Source organism: Mobula birostris, chromosome 2 (assembly GCF_030028105.1).
Source record: "Mobula birostris isolate sMobBir1 chromosome 2, sMobBir1.hap1, whole genome shotgun sequence".
Lineage (NCBI taxonomy): Eukaryota > Metazoa > Chordata > Chondrichthyes > Myliobatiformes > Myliobatidae > Mobula > Mobula birostris.
Genome location: NC_092371.1, coordinates 59672593 through 59695633, shown reverse-complemented (window position 1 = coordinate 59695633; position 23041 = coordinate 59672593). Strand labels below are relative to the sequence as shown.

General features: G+C 42.1%; 1 protein-coding gene across 3 annotated transcripts in view; it reads right to left on the bottom strand.

Moving 5' to 3' along the window:
- Positions 1–23041, bottom strand: part of dnmt3bb.1 (DNA (cytosine-5-)-methyltransferase 3 beta, duplicate b.1) — a 267878-nt gene that overhangs the window by 42740 nt on the left and 202097 nt on the right. For all 3 annotated transcript variants that reach the window (XM_072241847.1, XM_072241850.1, XM_072241849.1), the window contains exons 16-17: positions 20719–20864; positions 20348–20438 (exon numbers count right to left, since the gene is read on the bottom strand). In XM_072241847.1, coding sequence (XP_072097948.1) covers positions 20348–20438; positions 20719–20864 — 237 coding nt within the window. The remainder of the gene's footprint in view (positions 1–20347; positions 20439–20718; positions 20865–23041) is intronic.

Here is a 23041-nt window from a genome sequence, read left to right as displayed (position 1 = left end):
CAGCAAACAGCAAACTACTGCGAGAACAACAGGGAATTCTCATGCAGCTCCTTTACACTTTTTAGCAGTGTTGGCTATTGCTAGATGTCTCAGGACATTTTTGACTGAAATAGATTTGAAGGGGCATTTTTTTAAATAAAGTCTGGAAATGGAAAAGCGTATCTGTTTTACCTGATGGTTCCAGAAATCTCCAATATAGGCAGTAAGATCGTGGGATACACTGAAACAGTACTGATTGCTGAAAACCTTGGAAGTGCAGGCTCTCAGTACCGAAGCCTTGTAATACAGAGTGATGCGGCTGAGGAAGTTAAGCCTTTCAACACACACGAGTGAGATAGAAAGGGAGACATCAGAAAGTGGAGTAAACAGACACAAAGAAAGCCATCTAGAAAAAGAGATAAAGGAAGAGAATAGTAAAGGCAGGCATCAAGAGTGAGTGAAGGCAGATCAAACATTATCTGGGAAGGGAAATTTTTAAAACAGATGGCTGAAAGATTCCAGGCCAAAGATAGATACAAAATAGCAGGTGCACATATCATCAGGAAAGTTGAATAAGATGAAATAGAATTCAGAAGAACAACAGTACATATATGAACATACAAGAACTTATCAGCAGCCACAAACTGCTGTATACATTATTAAAAAAATTACTGTAGTTTGTATGTTTTAATGACCATTTTCAGGATTGTTTTTTCATAACGTGCTTTTAGCAGAGGAAGAGATAATTTTAAAATTACTTCTATACTCATGAAAATAACATTCTTTTAGAACTATATCCTTATACACTTCATATTTACGCTATCACTCAACGGTGAAAAAGATGCTGATTTGTGGTGTCCTGGATATGCCACGTTCACAAATGTCAAGCAAGCAGCTAATAGAAAATGAAGTCTACTGAAAATAATCAAATTACAACAAAATCACTTCTATTAAACACAACATTCAAGTAGAATTGAAATTTAGTTATGCTCATTTCACAACAGGAATTTTAAACTGTTATCTTGAAACTTGGGTATTAAAGGTCAAATTCTTGCTGTCCTTTCTGTGCAATTATAGAACCACATAATACAAATAACTCTGCAGTGTCTCATGCCTTTAAAAGGTAACAATATTCTGTATGTGAGGAAGGACTGGAGGTACTTTAAGACCAAAGCAAATGTTACAACAAAAAAAACACTCAATGTCAGCAACTATTGAACAATCGACTGGCAAAAACAGTTCTCCAAATTATCTTTGGTAACTGTGCATTGTCTTTTAATACCCAAGTATACCCTTCCACATTTTTAAGTACACGATATATTTCATTTACAAAATGACTAACAAGTGATATAATCAGAATTGTTACAGCAGTATCGGCCATCAGACCATTGATTTTGTGTTGATATTATGTTGTCCCATTGTCTGAAACTTTTAATCTTCTAATGTTTACTCACTCCTCCTGCTTAACTTGTTCTGCTCCTGTATCCCTTAAAGACTGTACAAAGCAGTTTATTTCCCTGTCCTTCCTGGTAATGTGCACGATTTTTCTCTCCTCCATATTAAAGTTTACTTATGAATTCCACTTGCCCATCCCTGATCACTCAGAAGTAAACTTGGATCCTCCCCAACCTTTATCACACTTTGACGACTCATGATAGGTTTACCCTGGATTCCAAGTCATTATTTTTAAAATTGGTGGTCCCAGGACAAATCCCTCCAGAATGTCACCACTTATTTCCTTCCAGTCCAAGAAAAAACTACTTGCCATACATAAAATGCAAACAGAAAATACTACTACTGATTTTTTTGATTCTTGGCTTCTATTTTACCAATCAATCTTCCAGTCTTTGGAACTTTATCAAACACCTCTGATTTAGATCTTTTTTGACCAAATTACCAGACTATTAATCAAGATGACAGTCTAACAAACCTGCAATTTTGAATTCAAATCCTATGATGCTCACTATGGAATTTAAAGTAAGTTATTAGTTGGAAATTAAATGTACTGGTCTTTAATAATGATGACTACAATACTTTATACTTTATTGTCGTCAAACAATTGATACTAAGGCATACAATCATCACAGCGATATTTGATTCTGCTCTTCATGCTCCCTGGAGTACAAATCGATAGTAAATATTAAAAATTTAAATTATAAATCATAAATGGAAAATAGAAAAGGAATAGAAATAGAAACAATGACAGATTGTTGTGAAAACACACTGATGCTCTTAGGCATAAAATCTATGATCTTTACCCAAGCTGGCCTAATGTGACTCCAAACCCGTGGCTGTGGTTGACTCATGATTGCCCTCTAAAATCATTTAGTCACTCAGTTCTTGTGCACATCCCGAAAAATGAAAGATGACCTTTTAATGCATGATCTACATCAACCTCACATCAAGAAAGAAAGAAAACCTGACTGAGTCACAGGTTAAAAGGAGATAACATCAACCTGTTCACCAAATTGTCCATCCCACAGATGCTACTTTGAAATGGTGGACTGTACCATTTTCAGTGATTCATATATGGATCTGAATGAATATGCCACAGTTGTCACTGAATTCTTCAGGACCTATGTGGATGAGTGTGTGCCTTCAAGAACTTATGAAACATACCAAACCAGATTTGCAGTCTGCTAAGGGCTAAATCTGTAGTGTTCAATACAGGCATTTCACAACCCTACAAGAAGTCCAGGTACAACCTACGGAAGGCCATCGTGAGAGCAAAAAGGCAATTGCGTATTAAGTTAGAGATGCAATTGTGACAATTGTGGATATTTGCAGTTGAGGACAGGGGATCATGTGGAATAAGTTAATTTCTGCATTACTGACTCCCCAATCATACCCCTGATCCTTGACTACCCTTGGTTGTCTCAGCATAACCCATCTGTGGACTGGAGGCAGCAGAGGATCACTGCTTGGTCCAGCCATTGTAAGAGGATTTTTTTTGGCTTGGTGTTCCGACCCCTGGAATCTCCTGAGACCAGGAGCCAGCGAGGGGCAGACCTACTCAGGGTAACCTGGAGCCTTCAGGAAATCCAGTCCTATCTTCAAGGGAAAACAAGCTGGTTTCAGGCAATAGGCCTGTGAGAGTCCCAGCCTAGTCCAGTCAGAGATGCGCTGGAGTGAGGTCTCTAGTTCAGGAGCAAACCAAGGAGATGCCCAAGCAGTATGGAACTCTAGCAGCTAAGCCAAAGGGCTCCATTTGCCAGGTATCTGCAAATTGTGACCCATGACAACTGTGACAGGGTTTACATGCCGTTACTTCCTGAGGCAAAGCCTAACAGCAGAAAGGGCAGTGACGCTTCACTTCCCAATGAGCTCAACACCTTTTATGCACACTTTGAAAAGGAGAATAAATCTATGCATGTGCAAATCCCCACAGCATCTGATCTCTGTCTCAGAGGCCGATGTCAGAATATCCTTCAAGAAAGTGAAGTTTTGCAAGGTGTCAGACACTGACAGAGCACTTAGCAAGGTACTGAAAATCTGTGCCAACCAACTGGCTGGAGTGTTCAAGGACATCAAAGATTTCTAACAGCTTCAAAAGGGCATGAATCATACTAATGCCCAGGAGGAGCAAAATGAGCTGCCTCAATGATGATCATGCATATATTGTGATGAAGTGCTTTGATAGGTTGGGCATGGCTAAGATTAACTCCTGCTTGAGCAAAAACCCATCACAATTTGCCTACCACAACTCTGAAGAGAGTCCTTGATGAGAATGGCTTGGATCCAAATGCTGGAGCGTCCAAGGCTAGGACCGAGACGGTTTCAAACTGGATCAAGAACCTAAGTACAAAAGAAACACTCAACAAAATTATGAGTAGGCTTACAATTGAGCACTGAACCTCAGTTCAGATGCTCCTTAAATGCTCAATCCTAGGTGCCATAAACATGAGCGCCAATTAACAGGACTGTCTTGAATCTTTAAAGGGGCCATGCTAGCTATCCATACACCGGGGAGTTAGATCGTCTAAACCTCGGAAACTGGCGTGATGGGTGCATGTCATAACAAGACCACGCTGCCCCCCCTCCCCCATATTGCCAGGCCCTGGCTGCTCAGAGATAATGACTGTAGTCATGGATGACAGCCAGATCCAAGATGTCTCTTTCAGGGACCACATCCGAATCCTTCCCGGTCTATGAGATATTGCTGAACACCTCAGAAAGTACTTGAGTCCAAAATTCTTCTCACGGTGGCGGCTGGGCTGATGGTATTGGGGCTAATGTTATAAGCTTTAACTTGGAAACGTGGAAAATGGGATTGATCTTAAGGAGCAGCAAGGTGTAGCCCACCAGGTTTATTTTCCTGAGGATCTTAAGGGGTCCAATGAACTTGGGCATCAGTTTCCTGGACTCCACTCAGAAAGGCAAATCCTGAGTTGACAGCGATACCTGTTGCCAGGCTGCAAAACTGGTCCCTGTCTTCTCTGGCAGTTGGCCTTTACTTCAGCCTTCCGGGGAGAAGCTAACAATCTCCCTTGCCCTAGTCTATCTCTCCCTGCAGCGTCTGACGATGTCTTCAGCTGCAAGAACGCCAATCTCTGCTTCCTGCTCAGGGAAGAGTGGCAGAGAATACCCAAACTGGCATTCGAAAGGAGACATCTTGTGTGCTGAATGCCGTAAAATATTGTGGGTAACCTCTGCCCACATCAAATGGTTGCGCTATTCACTGTCTTTCAGAGGCCAGGTATCTTAGGGTACATTTCATATCTTGGTTTACCCACTCCTGGCCATTGGATTGTGGCTGAAACCCAGAGGAAAGACTCACTGTTGCTCCAATTAGTTTGCAAAACGCCCTCCAGAAACGTAATGGGAGTTGCAGACCACAATGTCCAACGGAAGACTGTGGATCCTAAAGACCTGCTGCAGGACAATCTCAGCTGTCCCCACCACAGAAGTAAGTGCGTCTGAGGTGATAAATTTGCAGGCCTTCAAAAAACACTCCCTTGGAAGGTGGAAGACCCATGACAAAGACCGTGGAAATGTGAACCCATGGTCTTTCCGAAACAGGCAAAGGGTGAAGAAGCCCTTAAGGTTGGGTGTGGGGTTTCTTGTTCTGGGCACACACCTCACCATCCAGCACACATCGATGGACCTCCCTTGCCATTCCAGGCCACGAATATCTTCTCGATGAACTTCAGGGTCTTGGCAATCCCTAGGTGTAATGTCAATCTTCATGCATGTCCCCATTAAGAATGTGAGACTGGGCGGGACTAGGAATGAACAGTAGACCAGGAGGGCCATTCTGAGGAATTTCTTCTTGTGAACAAGTGTGTTGATCCCCCAACGAATTGGCACTGTCACCTTGGCTTGGAGCAAAATGGTAGTAGGCTGCTTTTCTCATTTGGTTCATTGAACTGACGGGACAAGGCATCTGGCTTCTGATTCTTAGATCCAGGTTGATTGGTCAGGATGAAATTACAACTGTTAAAGAAAAGAGACCACCTGGCTTGCCTGAATTCAGTCTTTTCAGATCCTGAGTGTAAGCCAGGTTCTTGTGGTCCATCCATATGATAAAAGGGTTCTTGGTCCCCTTGCCAGTGACACCATTCCTCCAGATCCAACCTGACTTCAAGCAGTTCTCTATTCTCAATGTCATAATTCACCTCTGCTGGTGATAGTCACCTGAAAAAGAACACACCCATGGGTGCAGTTTATTGTCCGAAGGTGTCTGTTGTAACAAAGCTGCACCCACTCTGACACCCCTTGGCGTGCACTTCCACAATGAAGGGAAGGTCTGGGTTAGGTGTGACTAAAATGGGAGCTGTTGTGAATCACTGTTTGAGCTCTGCAGAAGCAGGCACTGCCTCAGTAGTCCAAAAAAAGGACCGGGGATCCCTCGGTTAGTATTGTCAGCGGAGCTGCCACTCAGCTGAAGTTTCTGAGAAACTTTCGATAAAAGTTGGCAAATCCCAGGAAATGTTGGATCTGCTTGGTTGTGGCCAGTCTCTGACTGATTGTGTCTTACTAGGGTCCATCTTGAAATTGCCATTGCAGATGGTGAAGCCCAAAAAAGAAATGGTGGTTAGGAGAAATTCACACTTCTCCAGCTTGACGTAAATTCCAGGATCAAGAAGCCTCTTTAGGATACCTCTGACATGTGTGATGTGCTCCTCCATGGACTTCATCCAAGTAGACGAAGGCATACTTATGGAGAACATCCTGGAGCACATCATTGATAAAGGGCTGGAAAACTGCTGGCATGCTGACAAGGCCTAATGGCATGACTGGATACTCACAGTGCCCTGTCGGTGTGTTCAATGCTGTCTTCCACTTGACACCCTCCTTTTATGTGAATCAGGCTGCATACATTCTGCAAGTCCAGCTTTGAGAATATTCTTACCCCTTAGAGAATCTTGAAAGTAGTGTTCATGAGTGGAAGAGGGTAACGATTCTTGACCATTATGTGATTCAGTCCTCTAGATTCAATGCAAGGCTGCAGACTCATCCTTCTGTACAAAGAAGCCAACGCTGGCTGGAGAGGTGAAGGGCTGAATGAATCTCAGGCCAAGAGCCTCCATAATATACTCCTCCCTAGCACTTCTCTCCAGGCCTGAGAACATGAATAATCAATCCTGCAGAGAACACATACCGAGCAGTAGATCTATTACAGTCGTAGGGTCGGTGCGGTGGAAGAGTCGAGGCTTTTCTCCTACGGAAGACCTTTTTCCAAATCCTTATAGACAGAAGGGACTTCTACCAGCTAGGGTGCTGCAATTACCCCCAAACATTCTTCTGAGGATGACTTCTGAGACTTCGTTGGTAGTGGAGGTGCTTCACCTGACCCCAGAGTCTCCCACATTGGTCTGCAAGAGTCCTTAGTGAAAATGGAAGCCAAATCACAGTCCAAATCCTCATCTGTCTCCTCAGACATTGGCAGTGAGGTGCGACAAATGGTCCTTGTGCTCCTGGGACTAAGTTCCAAGGATCTCTGTCTTAGAGCAGCCTTCTTGGACAGGACCGTGCAAATGGAGCCCTTTGGCTTAGCTGCTAGAGTTCCATACTGCTTGGGCGCCTCTTTGGTTTGCTCCTGAACTAGAGATCTCACTCCAGCGCACCTCTGACTGGACTGGACTGGACTGGGCTGGGCTGGGACTCTCACAGGCCTATTGTCTGAAACCAGCTTGTTTTCCCTTGAAGGTAGGACTGGCTTTCGTGAAGGCTCCAGGTTACCTTGAGCGGGTCTGCCCCTCGCTGGCTGCTGGTCTCAGGAGATTCCAGGGGTCGGAACACCAAGCCGAAAACAAATCCTCTTACAATGGCTGGACCAGGCAGTGATTCGCTCCTGCCTCCAGTTCACAGATGGGTTATGCTGAGACAACCAACAGTTGCCAACGATCAGGGGTATGAGTGGGGAGTCAATAATGCAGAAATTAATTTATTCCACATGATCCCCTATCCTCAACTGCAAAGCCACAATCTGTTCCTGGATCCGCCCGGAACCTAGCAGGCAGCCATCCAAGACAGTCGTGGGTAAGGACTGACTCAACTCTTGCAGTGGTATATCGAACCAACGGGCGGTTCCTCTATCCAGAAAATTATCTGCTGCCCTAGAGTCCACAAAAGCCTCAGGTCCTTACCACAGGTTAACTCCGCCTTCAGCATGAAACCAGAATCCGTGGGGTGGGGCGTAGTGGTTGCTATCATCACAGTCTTCTGGATGTTGGATAGTCTTAGCAATTCTCCAGGCAGCTGCAGCTTTGGACATTCGGCCTGCAGGTGACCTGCTTCCCTGCAGTAAAAGCAGCAACCTTGAGTCTAGCGCCAGGGCATCTCATTGGCAAAGAGTCAAGTGTAACCAACCTGCATGAGTTTGACTGGATCTTGAGCAGCAGACGAGATGGTCACGGCCTGAGTTTGGGGAGTGGAACAACAATGCATTGAGTCCAGGCTCAGGCTAACCCTCCTCGACTTCATGATATAGTCCCACTTGCGCTCTGCCAGATGATTATTGAGATGAGATCCTCTAAGTTCTCTGCCAGCTGTACCAAGGCAAGGGCATCCTTCAGTTTATTATGCCACAGACTCTGAGATAGTATGGCCAAGGCCTCACCATTCCAGCCACTCTCCTGGGTCAAGGTCCGAAATTTGATTGCGTAGTCGGCCACTGACTGTTGATCCTTCATCTGGCAGTCTGAGGCTCAGCTGGCTCCAGTGGGGTGATGAAACACCTCCCTCATGGTGGTCATGAATTCCTCCAATTCCGAGCAAACCTCCAGCCTGCATTTCCTACGTGCAGTGGTCCAGGCCAGGGCTCTCCCAGTCGGAAGAGTGATAATAAAGGCCACACTCTGAAGGGAACTGGGCTGACTGGATCTCAAACGCTATCCAGCACTCGATAAAGAAGCCATGGTAAGAACCGGGGTCACCACTGAATCTCCCCAGGGTTGGAAGATGTACTGGAGTGGGACTGACTGGTTCTCCCAAGCAACTCTGGCCACCTTTCAGCAAAAGTTGACCAATGGCTACCAGGAGGTCATGTACCTCCAGATTCTTGTCAGGAAATATCTTCATTGTGGCTGGTCACAGTGGATGAAAGACTGATACCCCACTGGGTCCATACTGACTCAATTGTACTGCGACAAGAGCCCTTGAACAATGCTAATGTAACTGAGGCTAGGTTCGGGACACACTTCCAAACTGGATCGAGAATCTGAGCACAAAACAAACACTAGACAAAATCATGAGCAGGCTTACAAATGAGCACCAGACCTCAGTTCAGTGTTCCTTAAATGCTCGATCCTTGGCACACAAAACATGATTACCAATTAACGGACTGCCCCGAATACTTAAAGTGGCCGTGCCAGCTATCCACACTCCGGGGAGTTGGTGTCTAAACCTTGGAAGCTGGTGCGAATGGGTGCATGTCATACCAACAACAACAGGCTACAATCTCACTGGCATTCCACTTGGCTTTGGAGCACCTGAAGAACAGGAATATACAGCAGGCTGCTGGTTATTGATTACAGCTTAGCATGCAACACTATCACTCCCTCACTACTCATCAACAAGCTTCAAAAACTAGGGCTCTCTATCTTCCTTGCCACCGGATCCTTCACTTCCTCATTGGGGAAACTACAGTCAGTGCAAATTGGTAAATCAGCTCCTTTCTTTACTCAACATGGGTACACCTCAAGGATGTTTGCTTAGTCCTCTGCTCTATTCTCTACATCTAAGCATAGCTGAGACACCATCTATAAATTTGCCAATGACACCAATGTTGGCAGAATCTTAGAAGGCAACAAGGAGATGTACAGGAGTGAGATAGATCAGCTGGTTGAGTGGTGTCACAACAGAAACATTTCACTCAACATCAGCAATACCAAGCAATTGATTGTGCACTTCAGTAAGAATTCAGGAGAACATACACCAATATTCTTCGAGGGGTCAGTGGTGGAAAGGGTGAGCAGCTTCAAGTTCCTGGGTGTCAATATCTCACAGGATCTATACAGGGACCAACACATTGATAAAAGCACAAAGAAGGCACTCCATTGGCTACACTTTATTAGGAGTTTGAGTTGAGTTGGCATGTCAAAAAAAGACTGCAGCACATTTCTAAAGGTCTGTGGTGGACAGCATTATGACTGGTTGCTTCACCCCTTGGTAAAGAGGCTCCAATGAGCAGATTGAAAGAGGCTGTGAAGGGTTGTAGACTCAGCTAGCTCCATCACAGGTACAACCCTCTTCATTATCAAGGACCTCTTCAAAAGGTAGTGTTTCAAGAAGACAGCATCCGTCATTAAGAACCTTCACTTGGGACATGCCTGCTTCTCATTACTACCATTGGGGAGGAGGTAAAGGAGCTTGAAGCGCCACACTCAATAACTTAAGAACAGCTTCTTCCCCTCTGCCATCAAGTTTCGGAATGGTCCATGAAATCCCAAACACTACCTTACTATTCTTTTGTACTATTTATCTATGATTATTGCAACTTATAATAATAATTATGTCTTGCACTGTACTGCCACCACAAAACAACAAATTTCATGACATATTGTCAGTAATAATACACCTGATTCCAATTCGGACCTGCTGACTTCCTCCAGCGGGATGTTTGTTGCTCCAGATTCCAGCATCTCCAGTCCCTTGTAGCTCCACCATCAGATTTTGGACCTCATGGAGTGAATTCGCCCATGTTGCCCCACTAACAAGTACTGTTTTACACTGTTAGATAACTAGATCTTTATACCACAGGACAGAAAAATCACCAAGACTGAACAAGTGAAAAAGAAATCAGTGGGAGAGTGCTTTCAGTGGTCATGATCACAAATCAGTTGAATTTTGGCATAGTTATGGAAAAGACTGAAGACAAGCCAAAATTTACAGTTTTACAAAGCTGCAATTTAGCATTTGTAGACTAGGACCTATTACAGTGGATTCCAGTTAATTGAGCCATTGGTTAATCAGGTCAGCTGCTTATTTGAGACAATTCTTAAAGAACAAAAACTAATCAAGAGATATCCAGAATTCCCTTCATTTATTTGGGACACTATGCCACTTAATTGGAACAGGAGACTGCTGCCGAACAGTTTCTAACTAGTGTCGGTTAAGACGCTACACCATGCTTAGAGTGAAAAGTTTTTAAATAGTGTACGTTGTGTGTATTTGTGTTCAAAAAGCTGTGATTTTTGTCACTGATAATTGGTGAGAAATAAGCAATTAGACAACTCAAAACTGTTTTGCTCATTGTGGTTTCAAGCATTCAGGCTTGAAGATGCCAAAAACAGCTGAGAGTGGAAAATTAAATTATTTCACTTCAAGTTAAGAACTATGAAGAATTTGAAGGTATTGACAATTATCTTGAATGTTGCAATGAATATGAAGATTTGGAGGATGCAACTGTCAAAAGCATTATATAAAGACAGTGTGTTATACACCCTATCCTCGTTATATGCGTCTTCAGACAATGTGGATTCACAGTTATGCGAGGAACCTATTTCTACCAACGTCTCATTATATGCGTCCAAACCTCACAGTTATGCGAGAAGCACCGCTTTCCCGCCAATACAAGTCAGGTGCGCGCGCCTCACAATCTCTCTCCCGCCACTCTCGCATTGGTTTTGGCAAGGTGTGGATGCGCAATCTTAAAACTTCTGTTCGTTTTACCCACAGTGCAGTGATTTTTGCACTTGAAATATTTAACTATGCTTCTTAAGCACCCGATGTCATGTCCCGGGCCGTCAGCCGAATGGCAGACAACCGCTTTAACACTTGGAAAAAAAAGTTGGAAATTATAAACAGCGCGACATCAGCTGAAGGTAACACAGCTCTGGGACGCTACTGCCGGGAACAGAATCTTGCCTTTAAAGTTCTTTTGTTGCTTGACAATGCGCCAGCCCATCCTAAACATTTGGACAGCATTCATTCTAACATTACAGTGCATTTCCTGCCGCTTAACACAACATTGCTGATTCAACCACTCGACCAAGGTGTAATCCACATTCAAGGCATACGTATTTTTTTTACTGTGAACTGTCTCTCAGATGCTGCAAGCAACAGACGATTTTGAAAATCCTGGGAGTTTACCAACGGTGAGGGAATGGTGGAAGTCAGAACACTTGGCACAAATGGCGATGGACATGGACCCACGTTTAGAACAGAGTCAGCATTTCAGTCGTTCCCTGCTGTCAACCCTTCTTCCCTACAAGCAAATTTAAAACAAAATGCTGCCAAGCAAACAACCCTCACCACTTTATTCAGATCAGTACACCTTCTGCTGCCGGCAGTTCTAAGAGTTCTGCGAGTCTTCCCTCACCCCTTGCTGTGCTTGATATGATCCTGACGACCACAACCTTATCAATGTAAAGCTGCCCGATACCACAACAACCACTTATCTCATGGAGCGAACACACCTGCCACTGTTGGTGAGTACTGTACACCAGAGGATGTTAACTTTCTTTGATTTATTACATTGAATATTACCTTAAATTGATGAAATATAATACAAATGTTGTCTTGTAGTACTGCTTCTGTGTCATATTGGTATGAAAATGTGAATAAATTACAGATAAAACATACTTAGGAAGCCCTCTGGAACGCATCCCTATTTTCTCCATTTAAATAATTATTCACATTATGCATCAACTTCAAGCAACGTATCCCCTGCATATAACTAGGACAGGGTGTACGCACTAGGTGCCTGCATTGATTTTGTTCATTTCCAGTCAATTAATGTAACATGGCAGCGTACACTAGATGAATTTCCCCCAGTGATAACTAATACAGTTTTATGATATTGTAGTAGTATTGGTAATGTTCTTATTTGTTCTGTATTTTATTTAAGTACATAATTTGTTACTCAATTAATCAGTAGTTTGTCTTTTTTATATCTTTTTAACTACTTTCATGAAACTTCAAATAAATGAGGCAGCCGCTTAATTGGACAAAATGGACCGGTCCCAATATGTCCCAATTAACCTGAATCCACATTTTTTTGTAAATCGGTACTAGAGTAGTTAAGGGGAAGATAGTGAAGGCATGAATCAAGTGTGTTCCAACAAAGAAAATGAGTGAGATTCCCATATGTAGAGCCCCATGGCAGACAAGGAGCACAGATTGGAAAAGAAATTTGGACATGAAAAACATTGGTAGGTAATTTCAAAATAAACCTAAAACTGTTTGGAGCAAGAAATAACCAAGGAAACAGCAATTTACACACAGAAGCAGAAGCCGTAGGTATAGTTCAATGGTTCATAAGGAATACTTTGTACAAATGTGCAAATTCAGCACTCTCCCTGAGATCCTTTGTTTATCATCAAAGGACAGGCAAAATGTCTGGATGGGAGATGCCAGAGAGTAGTGGTGGATAACTGTTTGTCAGGTTGGAGGCCGGTGACTAGTGGTGTGCCTCAGGGATCTGTACTGGGTCCAATGTTGTTTGTCATATACATTAATGATCTGGATGATGGGGTGGTAAATTGGATTAGTAAGTATGCAGATGATACTAAAATAGGTGGCGTTGTGGATAATGAAGTAGGTTTTCAAAGCTTGCAGAGAGATTTGGGCCAGTTAGAAGAGTGGGCTGAAAGATGGCAGATGGAGTTTAATGCTGATAAGTGTGAGGTGCTACGTTTTGGTAGGACTAATCAAAATAGGACATACGTGGTAAATGGTAGGGCTTTGAGGAATGCAGTAGAACAGAGGGATCTAGGAATAACGGTGCATAGTTCCCTGAAGGTGGAATCTCATGTGGATAGGGTGGTGAAGAAAGCTTTTGGTATGCTGGCCTTTATAAATCAGAGCATTGAGTATAGGAGTTGAGATATAATGTTGAAATTGTACAAGGCATTGGTGAGGCCAAATTTGGAGTATTGTGTACAGTTCTGGTCACCGAATTACAGGAAAGATGTCTTTAAAAAATAGAGTACAGAGGAGATATACTAGAATGTTGCCTGGATTTCAGCACCTAAGTCACAGAGAAAGGTTGAACAACTTAGGTCATTATTCTTTGGAGCATAGAAGGTTGAGGGGGGACTTGATAGAGGTATTTAAAATTATGAGGGGGATAGATAGAGTTGATGTGGATAGGCTTTTTTCCATTGAGAGTAGGGGAGACTCAAACAAGAGGACATGAGTTGAGAATTAAGAGGCAAAAGTTTAGGGGTAACACGAGGGGGAACTTTACTCAGAGAGTGATAGCTGTGTGGAATGAGCTTCCAGTAGAAGTGGTAGAGGCAGGTTTGATTTTGTCATTTAAAAAAAAAATTGGATAGGTATATGGACAGGAAAGGAATGGAGGGTTATGGGCTGAGTGCAGGTAGATGGGACTAGGTGAGAGTAAGCATCCTGCACGGACTAGAAGGGCTGAGATGGCCTGTTTCCGTGCTGTAATTGTTATATGGTTATATATCAGTATAATCATCAAATGAGATTATGTGAATTTGACAAAGAACAAAACACAATTACATTGTTTACAATGGATTATGACCATTAAACAGGCTTGGGTAGATGTAAGAGCAAAGCTAATTTGTAGCAATTCTCTGAAAACTGCAAAAATTATGGAGGTAATAGCAAGACCTTTCAAATGTCAGCTCATCCCTCTGCAATTGGACCTCGGACTTTGACTAACAGACCCCAATCAGTTAAGTTAGATAACCCCTCCTCCTCCACTCTCACCCTGAACACCGGCGTGCCTCAAGGCTGTGTGCTGAGCCCTCTTCTGTACTTCCTTTTCACGTATGACTGTGTTCCTGTACATGGTTCTAACTTCATAATCAAGTTTGCAGACGACACCACGGTGGTTGGCCTGATCAGAGGGGATAAAGAGACGGCCTACAGGGACGAGGTACAGCACCTGGCCACATGGTGTGCCAACAACAACCTGGCCCTTAACACCCAGAAGACCAAGATCATTGTGGGCTTCAGGTGTGCTAGGAGCCACACGCACACCCCCATCTACATCAACGGAGCTGTAGTGGAGTGTGTGTCAAGCTTCAAATTCCTTGGTGTCCACATTTCCCAGGATCTCACTTGGTCCCTGAACTCCTCCATCCTGATCCTGCGGAGCATGAAGAAAGCTCACCTCTGTCCCAGGATACTGACAGACTTTTATCGCTGTACCACTGAGAGCATACTCACCAACCGCATCTCAGTGAGGTATGGCAATTGTCCCGTATCGGACTGCAAAGCACTCCAGTGTGTGCTGAAAACTGCTCAGCGGATTATCGGCACCCAATTGCCCACCATTGAGAACAGCTACCATAAACGCTGCCTGGGCAGGGTGAAAAGCATTATCAGGGATGCATCTCACCCTAACCATGGACTTTTTACTCTCCTCCCATCCGGTAGGCGCTACAGGAGCCTCCGTTCCTGTACCAGCAGGCACAGGAAGGGCTTCTTCCCTGAGGCTGTGACCCTGCTGAACCTCACATCACAGCGCTAAGCAGTATTACATCCATATTGTACTGTCTCAGTACTATTATATTTGTGTGCTGTAGCACTTACTTTTTATTCACAGTTATTTTGTAAATAACACTATTCTTTGCATTTCTGGACAGATGCTAACTACATTTCATTGGTTTTGTATCTGTACTCGGCACAATGACAATAAAGTTGAATCTCATCTAATCTAATATAGTGTTAAAGATGTCAGAGAACTGCAGCAAATTCATTTGTAGATTTACGTTTAGTTCAACAGTTGGAAAGAATAACAGTGAGGGAGCATTTTGTGGCAGTTAGATTTGCCATTGTTATGGAAAAGGACAGTACAGAGGAATAAAGGTAATAAATTATAGCGAGACACTGAGACATCTTTTAGCAACAATGAATTGGTGAGAGGTACTTGAAGGCAAGTCAGTGTCGGAGTAATACCAGGCCTTAAAGAAGGACATTGAGGGTTCATAGTCAAAACAGAGGAGCTGCATGGGCACAAGGTTTTTATTATGCAGAAAACCTGCAAGCAAATTCAGGGAGTAAAGCACAAATTAAAGGAGATTAAATAAAATAAAATCTAAGAAAAAGTATTAGCACTGAAAGCCTGTACTGCTATTCTGAGATCAAGGCTACTCTCTGGCTTATTTTCAACCTATCATATTTCTTAATATTTTTGATTTCCAAAAATCTCTCAATCTCAATTTTAAAATTAAAAAATGAGAACCTCATTTGCCATTTGGAAAGAGGGTTCCGAATATCTGCCACACTTTACTTTTACATTGTATTGTATATATTTTTAAAAATGTTACAACTAACTTGATTGGTGTCAATACTGTTTATAAGATGTTATTGGCTGGAGTGCAGCTGAGTACCTGTTGGTGGCACTGGCAACCCATAAATAGGTTTTATTAATATTGTTGCAAACTGAAAATTGATTTGTCTCAAGTATTTCATAACTGACAATAAATAACTTGGCAAAACACTTTTGACAAACAATGAAAACTGAGTATACACAAAAATAAATAATTCAACCCTGCCTATTAAGTAAATTTTCATACTACCCGCACTGCATTAAAGTGGTAAAATCATCAAAATGCCCAAGGAAGCTAAATGCTCAGATCCTTTTATGCAGTATGCAATATTGCCCTTTAAAACTTCTTTCCCAATTCAACAGCCACTGGACTCCTTGTCAAAAAATGATTAATAGGTATCTGATACTCTCTCCTCATGTGTCCATCCCCTGTCCAAGTTCTGAATGGAATTGAAATGTTAATCTACCTTCTCTGTTTTCAAGTGCTATGATGTTGGTTGTCTATAGTTATATTACTCATTTCAATTTTAGGTTTCAACAGTAATGTATTTTACTCTCTTCATTTCCACTATGAAAGTGCTGCTCTGAACTTAAATTCCTTGGTCTCTTCTAAACTCCACTTTGCCACCCCTAGGTGATCAACAAGATACAGGTTTCCCCCGCCATCCGAAGGTAGAGCATTCCTATGAAACGGTTCGTAAGCCGAAATGTCGTAAAGTGAAGGAGCAATTACCATTTATTTATATGGGAAAATTCTGTGAGCATTCGCAGACCCAAAAATAACCTATCAAATCATGCCAAATAACACACAAAACCTAAAATAACAGTAACATATAGTAAAAGCAGGAATGATATGATAAATAGCCTATATCAAGTAGAAATACTTTTCCACAATTACTGACCTGTTCTCCGGAGCGAAAATCTCACGCAAGCACTGTCGGCAGAAAATCTCACGCAAGCACTGTCGGCAGAAAATCTCACGCAAGCACTGTCGGCAAAAAATCTCACGCAAGCGCTGTTGGCAAAAACACGCGCAAGCACTCTCCAGTAACCTTTAAGCTATGAAGCTGCCAAATCCTACCAAATAACGCGTAAAAATACACAGCCAATATAAAGTAGAAATAACGTATGTACAGTGTACAAGGTTCACCAGATTGATTCCTGGGATGGCAGGACTTTCATATGAAGAAAGACTGGATGAACTGGGCTTGTACTCATTGGAATTTAGAAGATTGAGGGGGGATCTGATTGAAACGTATAAAATCCTAAAGGGATTGGACAGGCTAGATGCAGGAAGATTGTTCCCGATGTTGGGGAAGTCCAGAACAAGGGGTCACAGTTTGAGGATAAAGGGGAAGCCTTTTAGGACCGAGATTAGGAAAAACTTCTTCACACAGAGAGTGGTGAATCTGTGGAATTCTCTGCCACAGGAAACAGTTGAGGCCCGTTCATTGGCTATATTTAAGAGGGAGTTAGATATGGCCCTTGTGGCTACGGGGATCAGGGGTATGGAGGGAAGGCTGGGGCGGGGTTCTGAGTTGGATGATCAGCCATGATCATAATAAATGGTGGTGCAGGCTCGAAGGGCCGAATGGCCTACTCCTGCACCTATTTTCTATGTTTCTATGTTTCTATGTATCACTTACGGGAATTGGTTCAGCACCGAGCATACTGATGATGGTGTGTTAGACTGAGTCGTCGGAGTTTGGGTGGTGCAGTGGCCCCCCCCCACTCTCCAGGCCGCTGAGCGATACATTGCCGCGAAGAACGCAGGGGTCCAGCAGTAGCCGGGAGGTACACAGCACGTCTTTAAGAAAAAAGCCGAAACAAACATGCTAATTAGTTAGGTGCCGCCCGTAACTGTCGGCCCAGATCAGTGCCGATTTCCGATTGCGTCGTCTCTGATCTGGGCCGACAATTACGTGTCCGCGGCACCTAATTAATTAGCATGTTTATTTCAGCTTTTCTCTTAAAAATGTGCTGTGTGCCTCCCGGCTACCTTTGCATTCTCTGCGAATCAGTATCCGTCCGTGGCCTGAGGGTTGGGGTGGTGGGACACTGGGGTGTCATCTCGTCGCCTGTTTCCATTAGAGCAGGCAGCTCATCTCCTATGACTGCCCGCCTCGATGTCGAAGGTAGAGGTGCGTCGTCTGCTGTGGCTGATGTGGAAGGCTTGCTTGACTGCTGAGCCTCGCGTATTTTTCTATCACACAGTTCTTTAATAAGGACTCAAACCATCCTGCAAATATCCCCTAAACCGACGTACCCTTTCAAAATTAAAGTCATACTTTATCATTACTCATACAGTTTCCATTGTTATCCTTTTTTCTTTCAATTGCATCAGCTCTTCATCTGTCAGATCTTGGTGATGGGATGCCAAAACCTCTTCAACATCATCTTCGTCGACTTCCACAAGCCAAACTCACGTTGTCCTTACTTCGTTCACCACGATCAAAACACTTAATTATGTCTAGTTTTACCATAAGTGTAACACCCTTACGAGCTCTTCCAGGCTTTTCCGATACCATAGAACTCATCTTGCAAACGGCTGCTCACAGGCTCGTGTTTAAGCAATGCCGGCGAGAATCCGGGGGAGAGCGGCTGCTTGGGGCGCGCTGCCTTTTATCGCGCACTGAATTTTTTTTTCGTAACATTGAGGTTTCGTAAAGTGAACGTTCAAAAAGCGGGGGACACCTGTAGTATCATTTGATAATGTCCTATGTTTTCCCTTTCCTTTTTAGGCTAATGCTTTTAGATAGAATTATCCAATGCTATTGTACATGACTAACTTCAGTTCATTATCATTTGGGAAAAAGACATTATTTTGATTATTGAAGTAAGGAGAAGGCAGCAGAAAAATTGAGAAAAAAATTATTGTGAAAGTGGTATTTTTTCCACAATGTTTTCAAGCATAATGCTTACACAAAATAGACCTTATTACACAAATAGTGTTTGACTGTTCAACTGGTTAACACCTAAAATCCATAAAAACTTTACTTATTTTGAGGCCTTGTATACATATGTATCAAAAATCATTTGAATAGAAGTTATTGTTATATGTGCAAAGCAATGCTGTCAGTGAGTCTTAACCAGCAAAACATCAGGGATGGTTGTGGTTTTTTGTAAGCCTTTTGAGAACTCTAAGCCTTGCTAAAATAAGCTTTTTATATTTTTAGCTTAACAGCAATATTACAGCATGAGGGAATTATTTCAAAAGTATTACTATGTATCTAAAAACATAGAAAATGAATTCATATCAGTTAACAGGAATTCAAATGTATATCAATTATACAAGCCAATTCTGCTGTCAAATACGCAGAGAGCACCATTGGTACACTATAGATATTACCCTGTACAGACATAGTCACTTAATGACAATATCCTCAAAATGATGCTAAAGTTAATATAACTTTGTAACTGATGATTGGAATGATTTTTTTTCCCAATTAGTACTTCTGAATGCAAATGAACAAAGAACCATACAGCACAATATTGACCCTTCAGCCCATAATGTTGTGCTGAACTTTTAACCACGTCTAAGATCAATCTTACTCTTCTCTTTGATCAATGTGACTATCTAAGAGTCCCTTAAATGTCCCAAATGTATTAGCCTCTTACACGACCCCCAGCACTGCATTCTGGGGTGCACTGCTGGGGTTGGTGGTAAAGGCAGATAAATTAAGGATATTTAAGGGGCAGGTACATTAGTGTAAAATCCTACCTCTGGCATTCTCCCCTATACTTTCCTCTAAACACCTTAAAAGTATGTTCTATTATATTCGCTATTGCCACCCTGGGGAAAAAGGCAGTAGCTTTCCACTACCTATGCTTCTTATCATCTTGTACACTTCTTTCAAGTCTCCTCTCTGTACTCTGCACAAAGTACTCTGCTTCAAGTTCAGCCTTTCAAAGTGTATCACTTCACACTTTTCCAGGTTGAAGTCTATCAGCCACTTCCAGCCCAACTCTTCATCCTGCTAATGTTCTGTTATCCACAACACTGCCAAACTTTGTGTCATCTGCAGACTTGCTAACCCACCTTTCTGCTTCCTCATCTTAGTCAGTAACAAGAAAACACCAAGAACCGGGTCCCAGAACAGGTTCCTGCCGAGCAAAAGATCTCTTTATGATCCTATTTGTTTGTGATGTTGCTCTTGAGAAATTATGGAGCTATATTCTAAAGTCTCTTTGTTGCACCGCCTACCTCCAAGCCCTCCCATTTATTATGTAATTCTTGCCCTTCTTTGTCCTCCCAAAGTGCAACATCTCACACTTAATTGCATTAATTTCCAGTCCAATTTCCTCACTGGTCAACAGCACACTGCAAGCTCTGATAGCCTTCCTCACTTCCAAATTTGCTGATCCAGTAACAGGAGAAAAAGTGAAAATTACCTGTGAAGTACTACATAATTGGAACATTGGAATTCAAGAATATGATATGAAATCACAGTCTTTAATAAAATTCATACTTATTATGTACAGGATGAATCAGGCTGTCTGGCAATTAGTGGTGTAGCAAGTTGTGACGTAGTATCTCAGCTTTTGGGACAATGCAGGTTAATGTGAACAAACAGGATTAATATTCACATGGAGGGAAAAGGGGGACAATTTTGAAAGATAGAACCTTAAAAATCATGCCAACTGATTTGATCTTGAACAAAAATAAATTATTCTTACCATATAAGCCCTTTCTTGCAGGATTTACAATAGAAAGATCATTGCATGGGCTTCCTCCAATCACCAAATCAAATGGACCCCACTCCTGAATCTGAAATATTAAAGAAAAGTCAATTCCATGAAAGATGCCAATCAAGCTAACTTTTAACTTCCTTCTTTGATTCTTGATATACCATAAAGATTTCCATAATATATTTTCTCTTCACGTCATTCAATAGGATGTCGTTTTAGCTCCAGAACTACATATAACATTCATGCAGAGATAACAAATTTGCAAGAGACAGATAAATGTTCTTAACCTTACAGTAACTGCAATGTTGGTTCTATAGTTTTAATGCATGGTACTCTTATAGAAAAATAGTTTCTCTTACATTTTGCCTGCTGATGTTCCTGACGTCATGTACATAAGTGATTTTTCCTTCATGCCGAACAGTTCCCACTGCAATTGAGTCCTCGCATATTTCAGAGGCAACATATCTCTCCACTTTAAAACCCAAATCCCTTAAAACTAAATATCCTGTTGAAAATAAAAATAAATTAGCAGCTTTTAGAGGTTACAATTCAGAATGCCAGTACAAACAATAATTATTGTACAGATAATCCTGAAGTTCATGAATTACATGCCAATGTGGATGTCCCGAACTTGCAGACCAAACACCACCTATGATATTTTTAGCTGCATTCCAGTGTTGTGCTCTGCCAGAGTCCAACAATGGAGCAGAAGTTCAGTGAAATTCCTCAGTTTAGGTTGCGAATCTATTCTTGACACCAAGAAAGTTCAAACCAACTTAGTTTCCACATCTGAATGGGATGTTACGCTTGAAAGAATTAATTACTTTTTTCTAATTATTTGCATTAATATTTTTAACAATTTAAAATATTTTTAATGTTCTGATCATCCTTATTCTTGGTATCAGAACTAATGGATCTAGGAAATATTGCACCGCATTCATAACCTATGTGTAGCCATGACTAGGTGCAGAGTATTAAGGAGCTGGCACAGGCCCTCTGTTCCCCATTTTAATTTAATTGGAAGTGAATCAGGCATTTCTGGGGGGGAGAAAAAAAGGAAAATTTGAATTTTTTTTCAAAAAGACTTTCTTACATTTAGAAAACTGGACTAATGTATGATTACTCTCTGAACTCAGCACTGGAGTCAGCTGAATTTTCAATATATTCATTAAAATATGGGACTGAATTTGGCACTTGCTTGGGATGGAATAGGAGTGAGAGGAGAATTGATTGCAGTAAAACAGAGTGATGGGGACACTAGAGGTAGAGATGAAAGAAGGGTTATCCAGTTGCAGCCAAATTTTGCATGTTTATTTTGGGATTTTGTCTATGAATTATCTGCCACGATAAGCAACCAAACTTGGGTATGAAAACATCTCAGATAAGTTGAAGGGGAATGAAAAGGTTATCAGTGAAAAGAAGCCCAAAGGAGCAATATTCACTTTCAGAGAAGGGCAAACTAGTACTTGAATCAGATTCATTATCAAGGGGAATATAAAAGCAAGGAGATAAAGCTAAGCCTTTATAAGACATTAGTCAGGCTGCACTTGGAGTATTGTCAACAGCTTTGGGCCCCATATCTCAGAAAGTATGTGTTGTCATTGTTCAGAGTCCAGAGGAAGTTCACAAAGATGATTCTGGCAATGAAGAGGTTAACATGGGAACACTTGGCAGCTTTTGCCCTGCACTCATTGGAATTTAGAAGAATGCAGGGGGGGATCTCATTGAAACCTATCGAATGTTGAAAGGACTAAATAGGGTGGATGTGGAGAGGATGTTTCCTTTGGTGGGGGTATCCAGAACTAGAGGGCACAGCCTCATATTTGGGGGGCAACCCTTTAGAACAGAAGCAAGGAATAATTTTTTTAGCCAGAGAGTAGCAAGTTTCTGGTATGCTCCGCTACAGACTGCGGTGGAGGCCAATTCTGTGTGTATATTTAAACGGAAGCTGATAGTTTCCTGATTAGTCAGGGCATCGAACGATATGGCAAAAAGGCAGATATATGGGTTGAGTGGGATCCAGGATCAGTCATGATGGAATGTCAGAGCAGACTTAATGGACTGAATGGCCTAATTCTGCTCCTATATCTTATGGTCTTATAGCTACCAGATGTGGCAGAGATTCGCACAGGTGTACTTTTATTCTCCCATTCAAAGTATGTATAGAAGTTGTTGAGCTGATCAGGAAGTGAAGCATCACTGCCATTTGTAATGTTAGGTTTCATCTCATAAGTAATAGCATGTAAACACTGCCGCAACAGTCATCCAATTGTGTCTCAAACTTCACAGAAATGGCCTTTTTCCTCTCACAATGGCCTTTTGTAGGTCATACATGGAGGATTCTACATCACCGGTCTTGAATAACATACTGTAGATCTAGCCCTCAACAGACTGTAAATCTCCTGGTGCATCCACAGCTTTTGGCTTGAGGAAAGTTGGTATATTCTCAAAGACGCACACTTATTATTTAACTGCCACTTTAATGCACTTACTGAAACTGCGAATTATTCCCCCAACAATCTATGGATGACAACAGCAATGTAAGAGACATGGAAAATGTTCTCAAAAGTGATGGCATGCTTAATAGTTTTGATGAAGAAACTAAAGGAAATGTGAGCTAAAGTAAATGAAATTTTTGTGGATGACAAAAAAAATTTTCAAGGAGAATTCAAACTGGAGAGG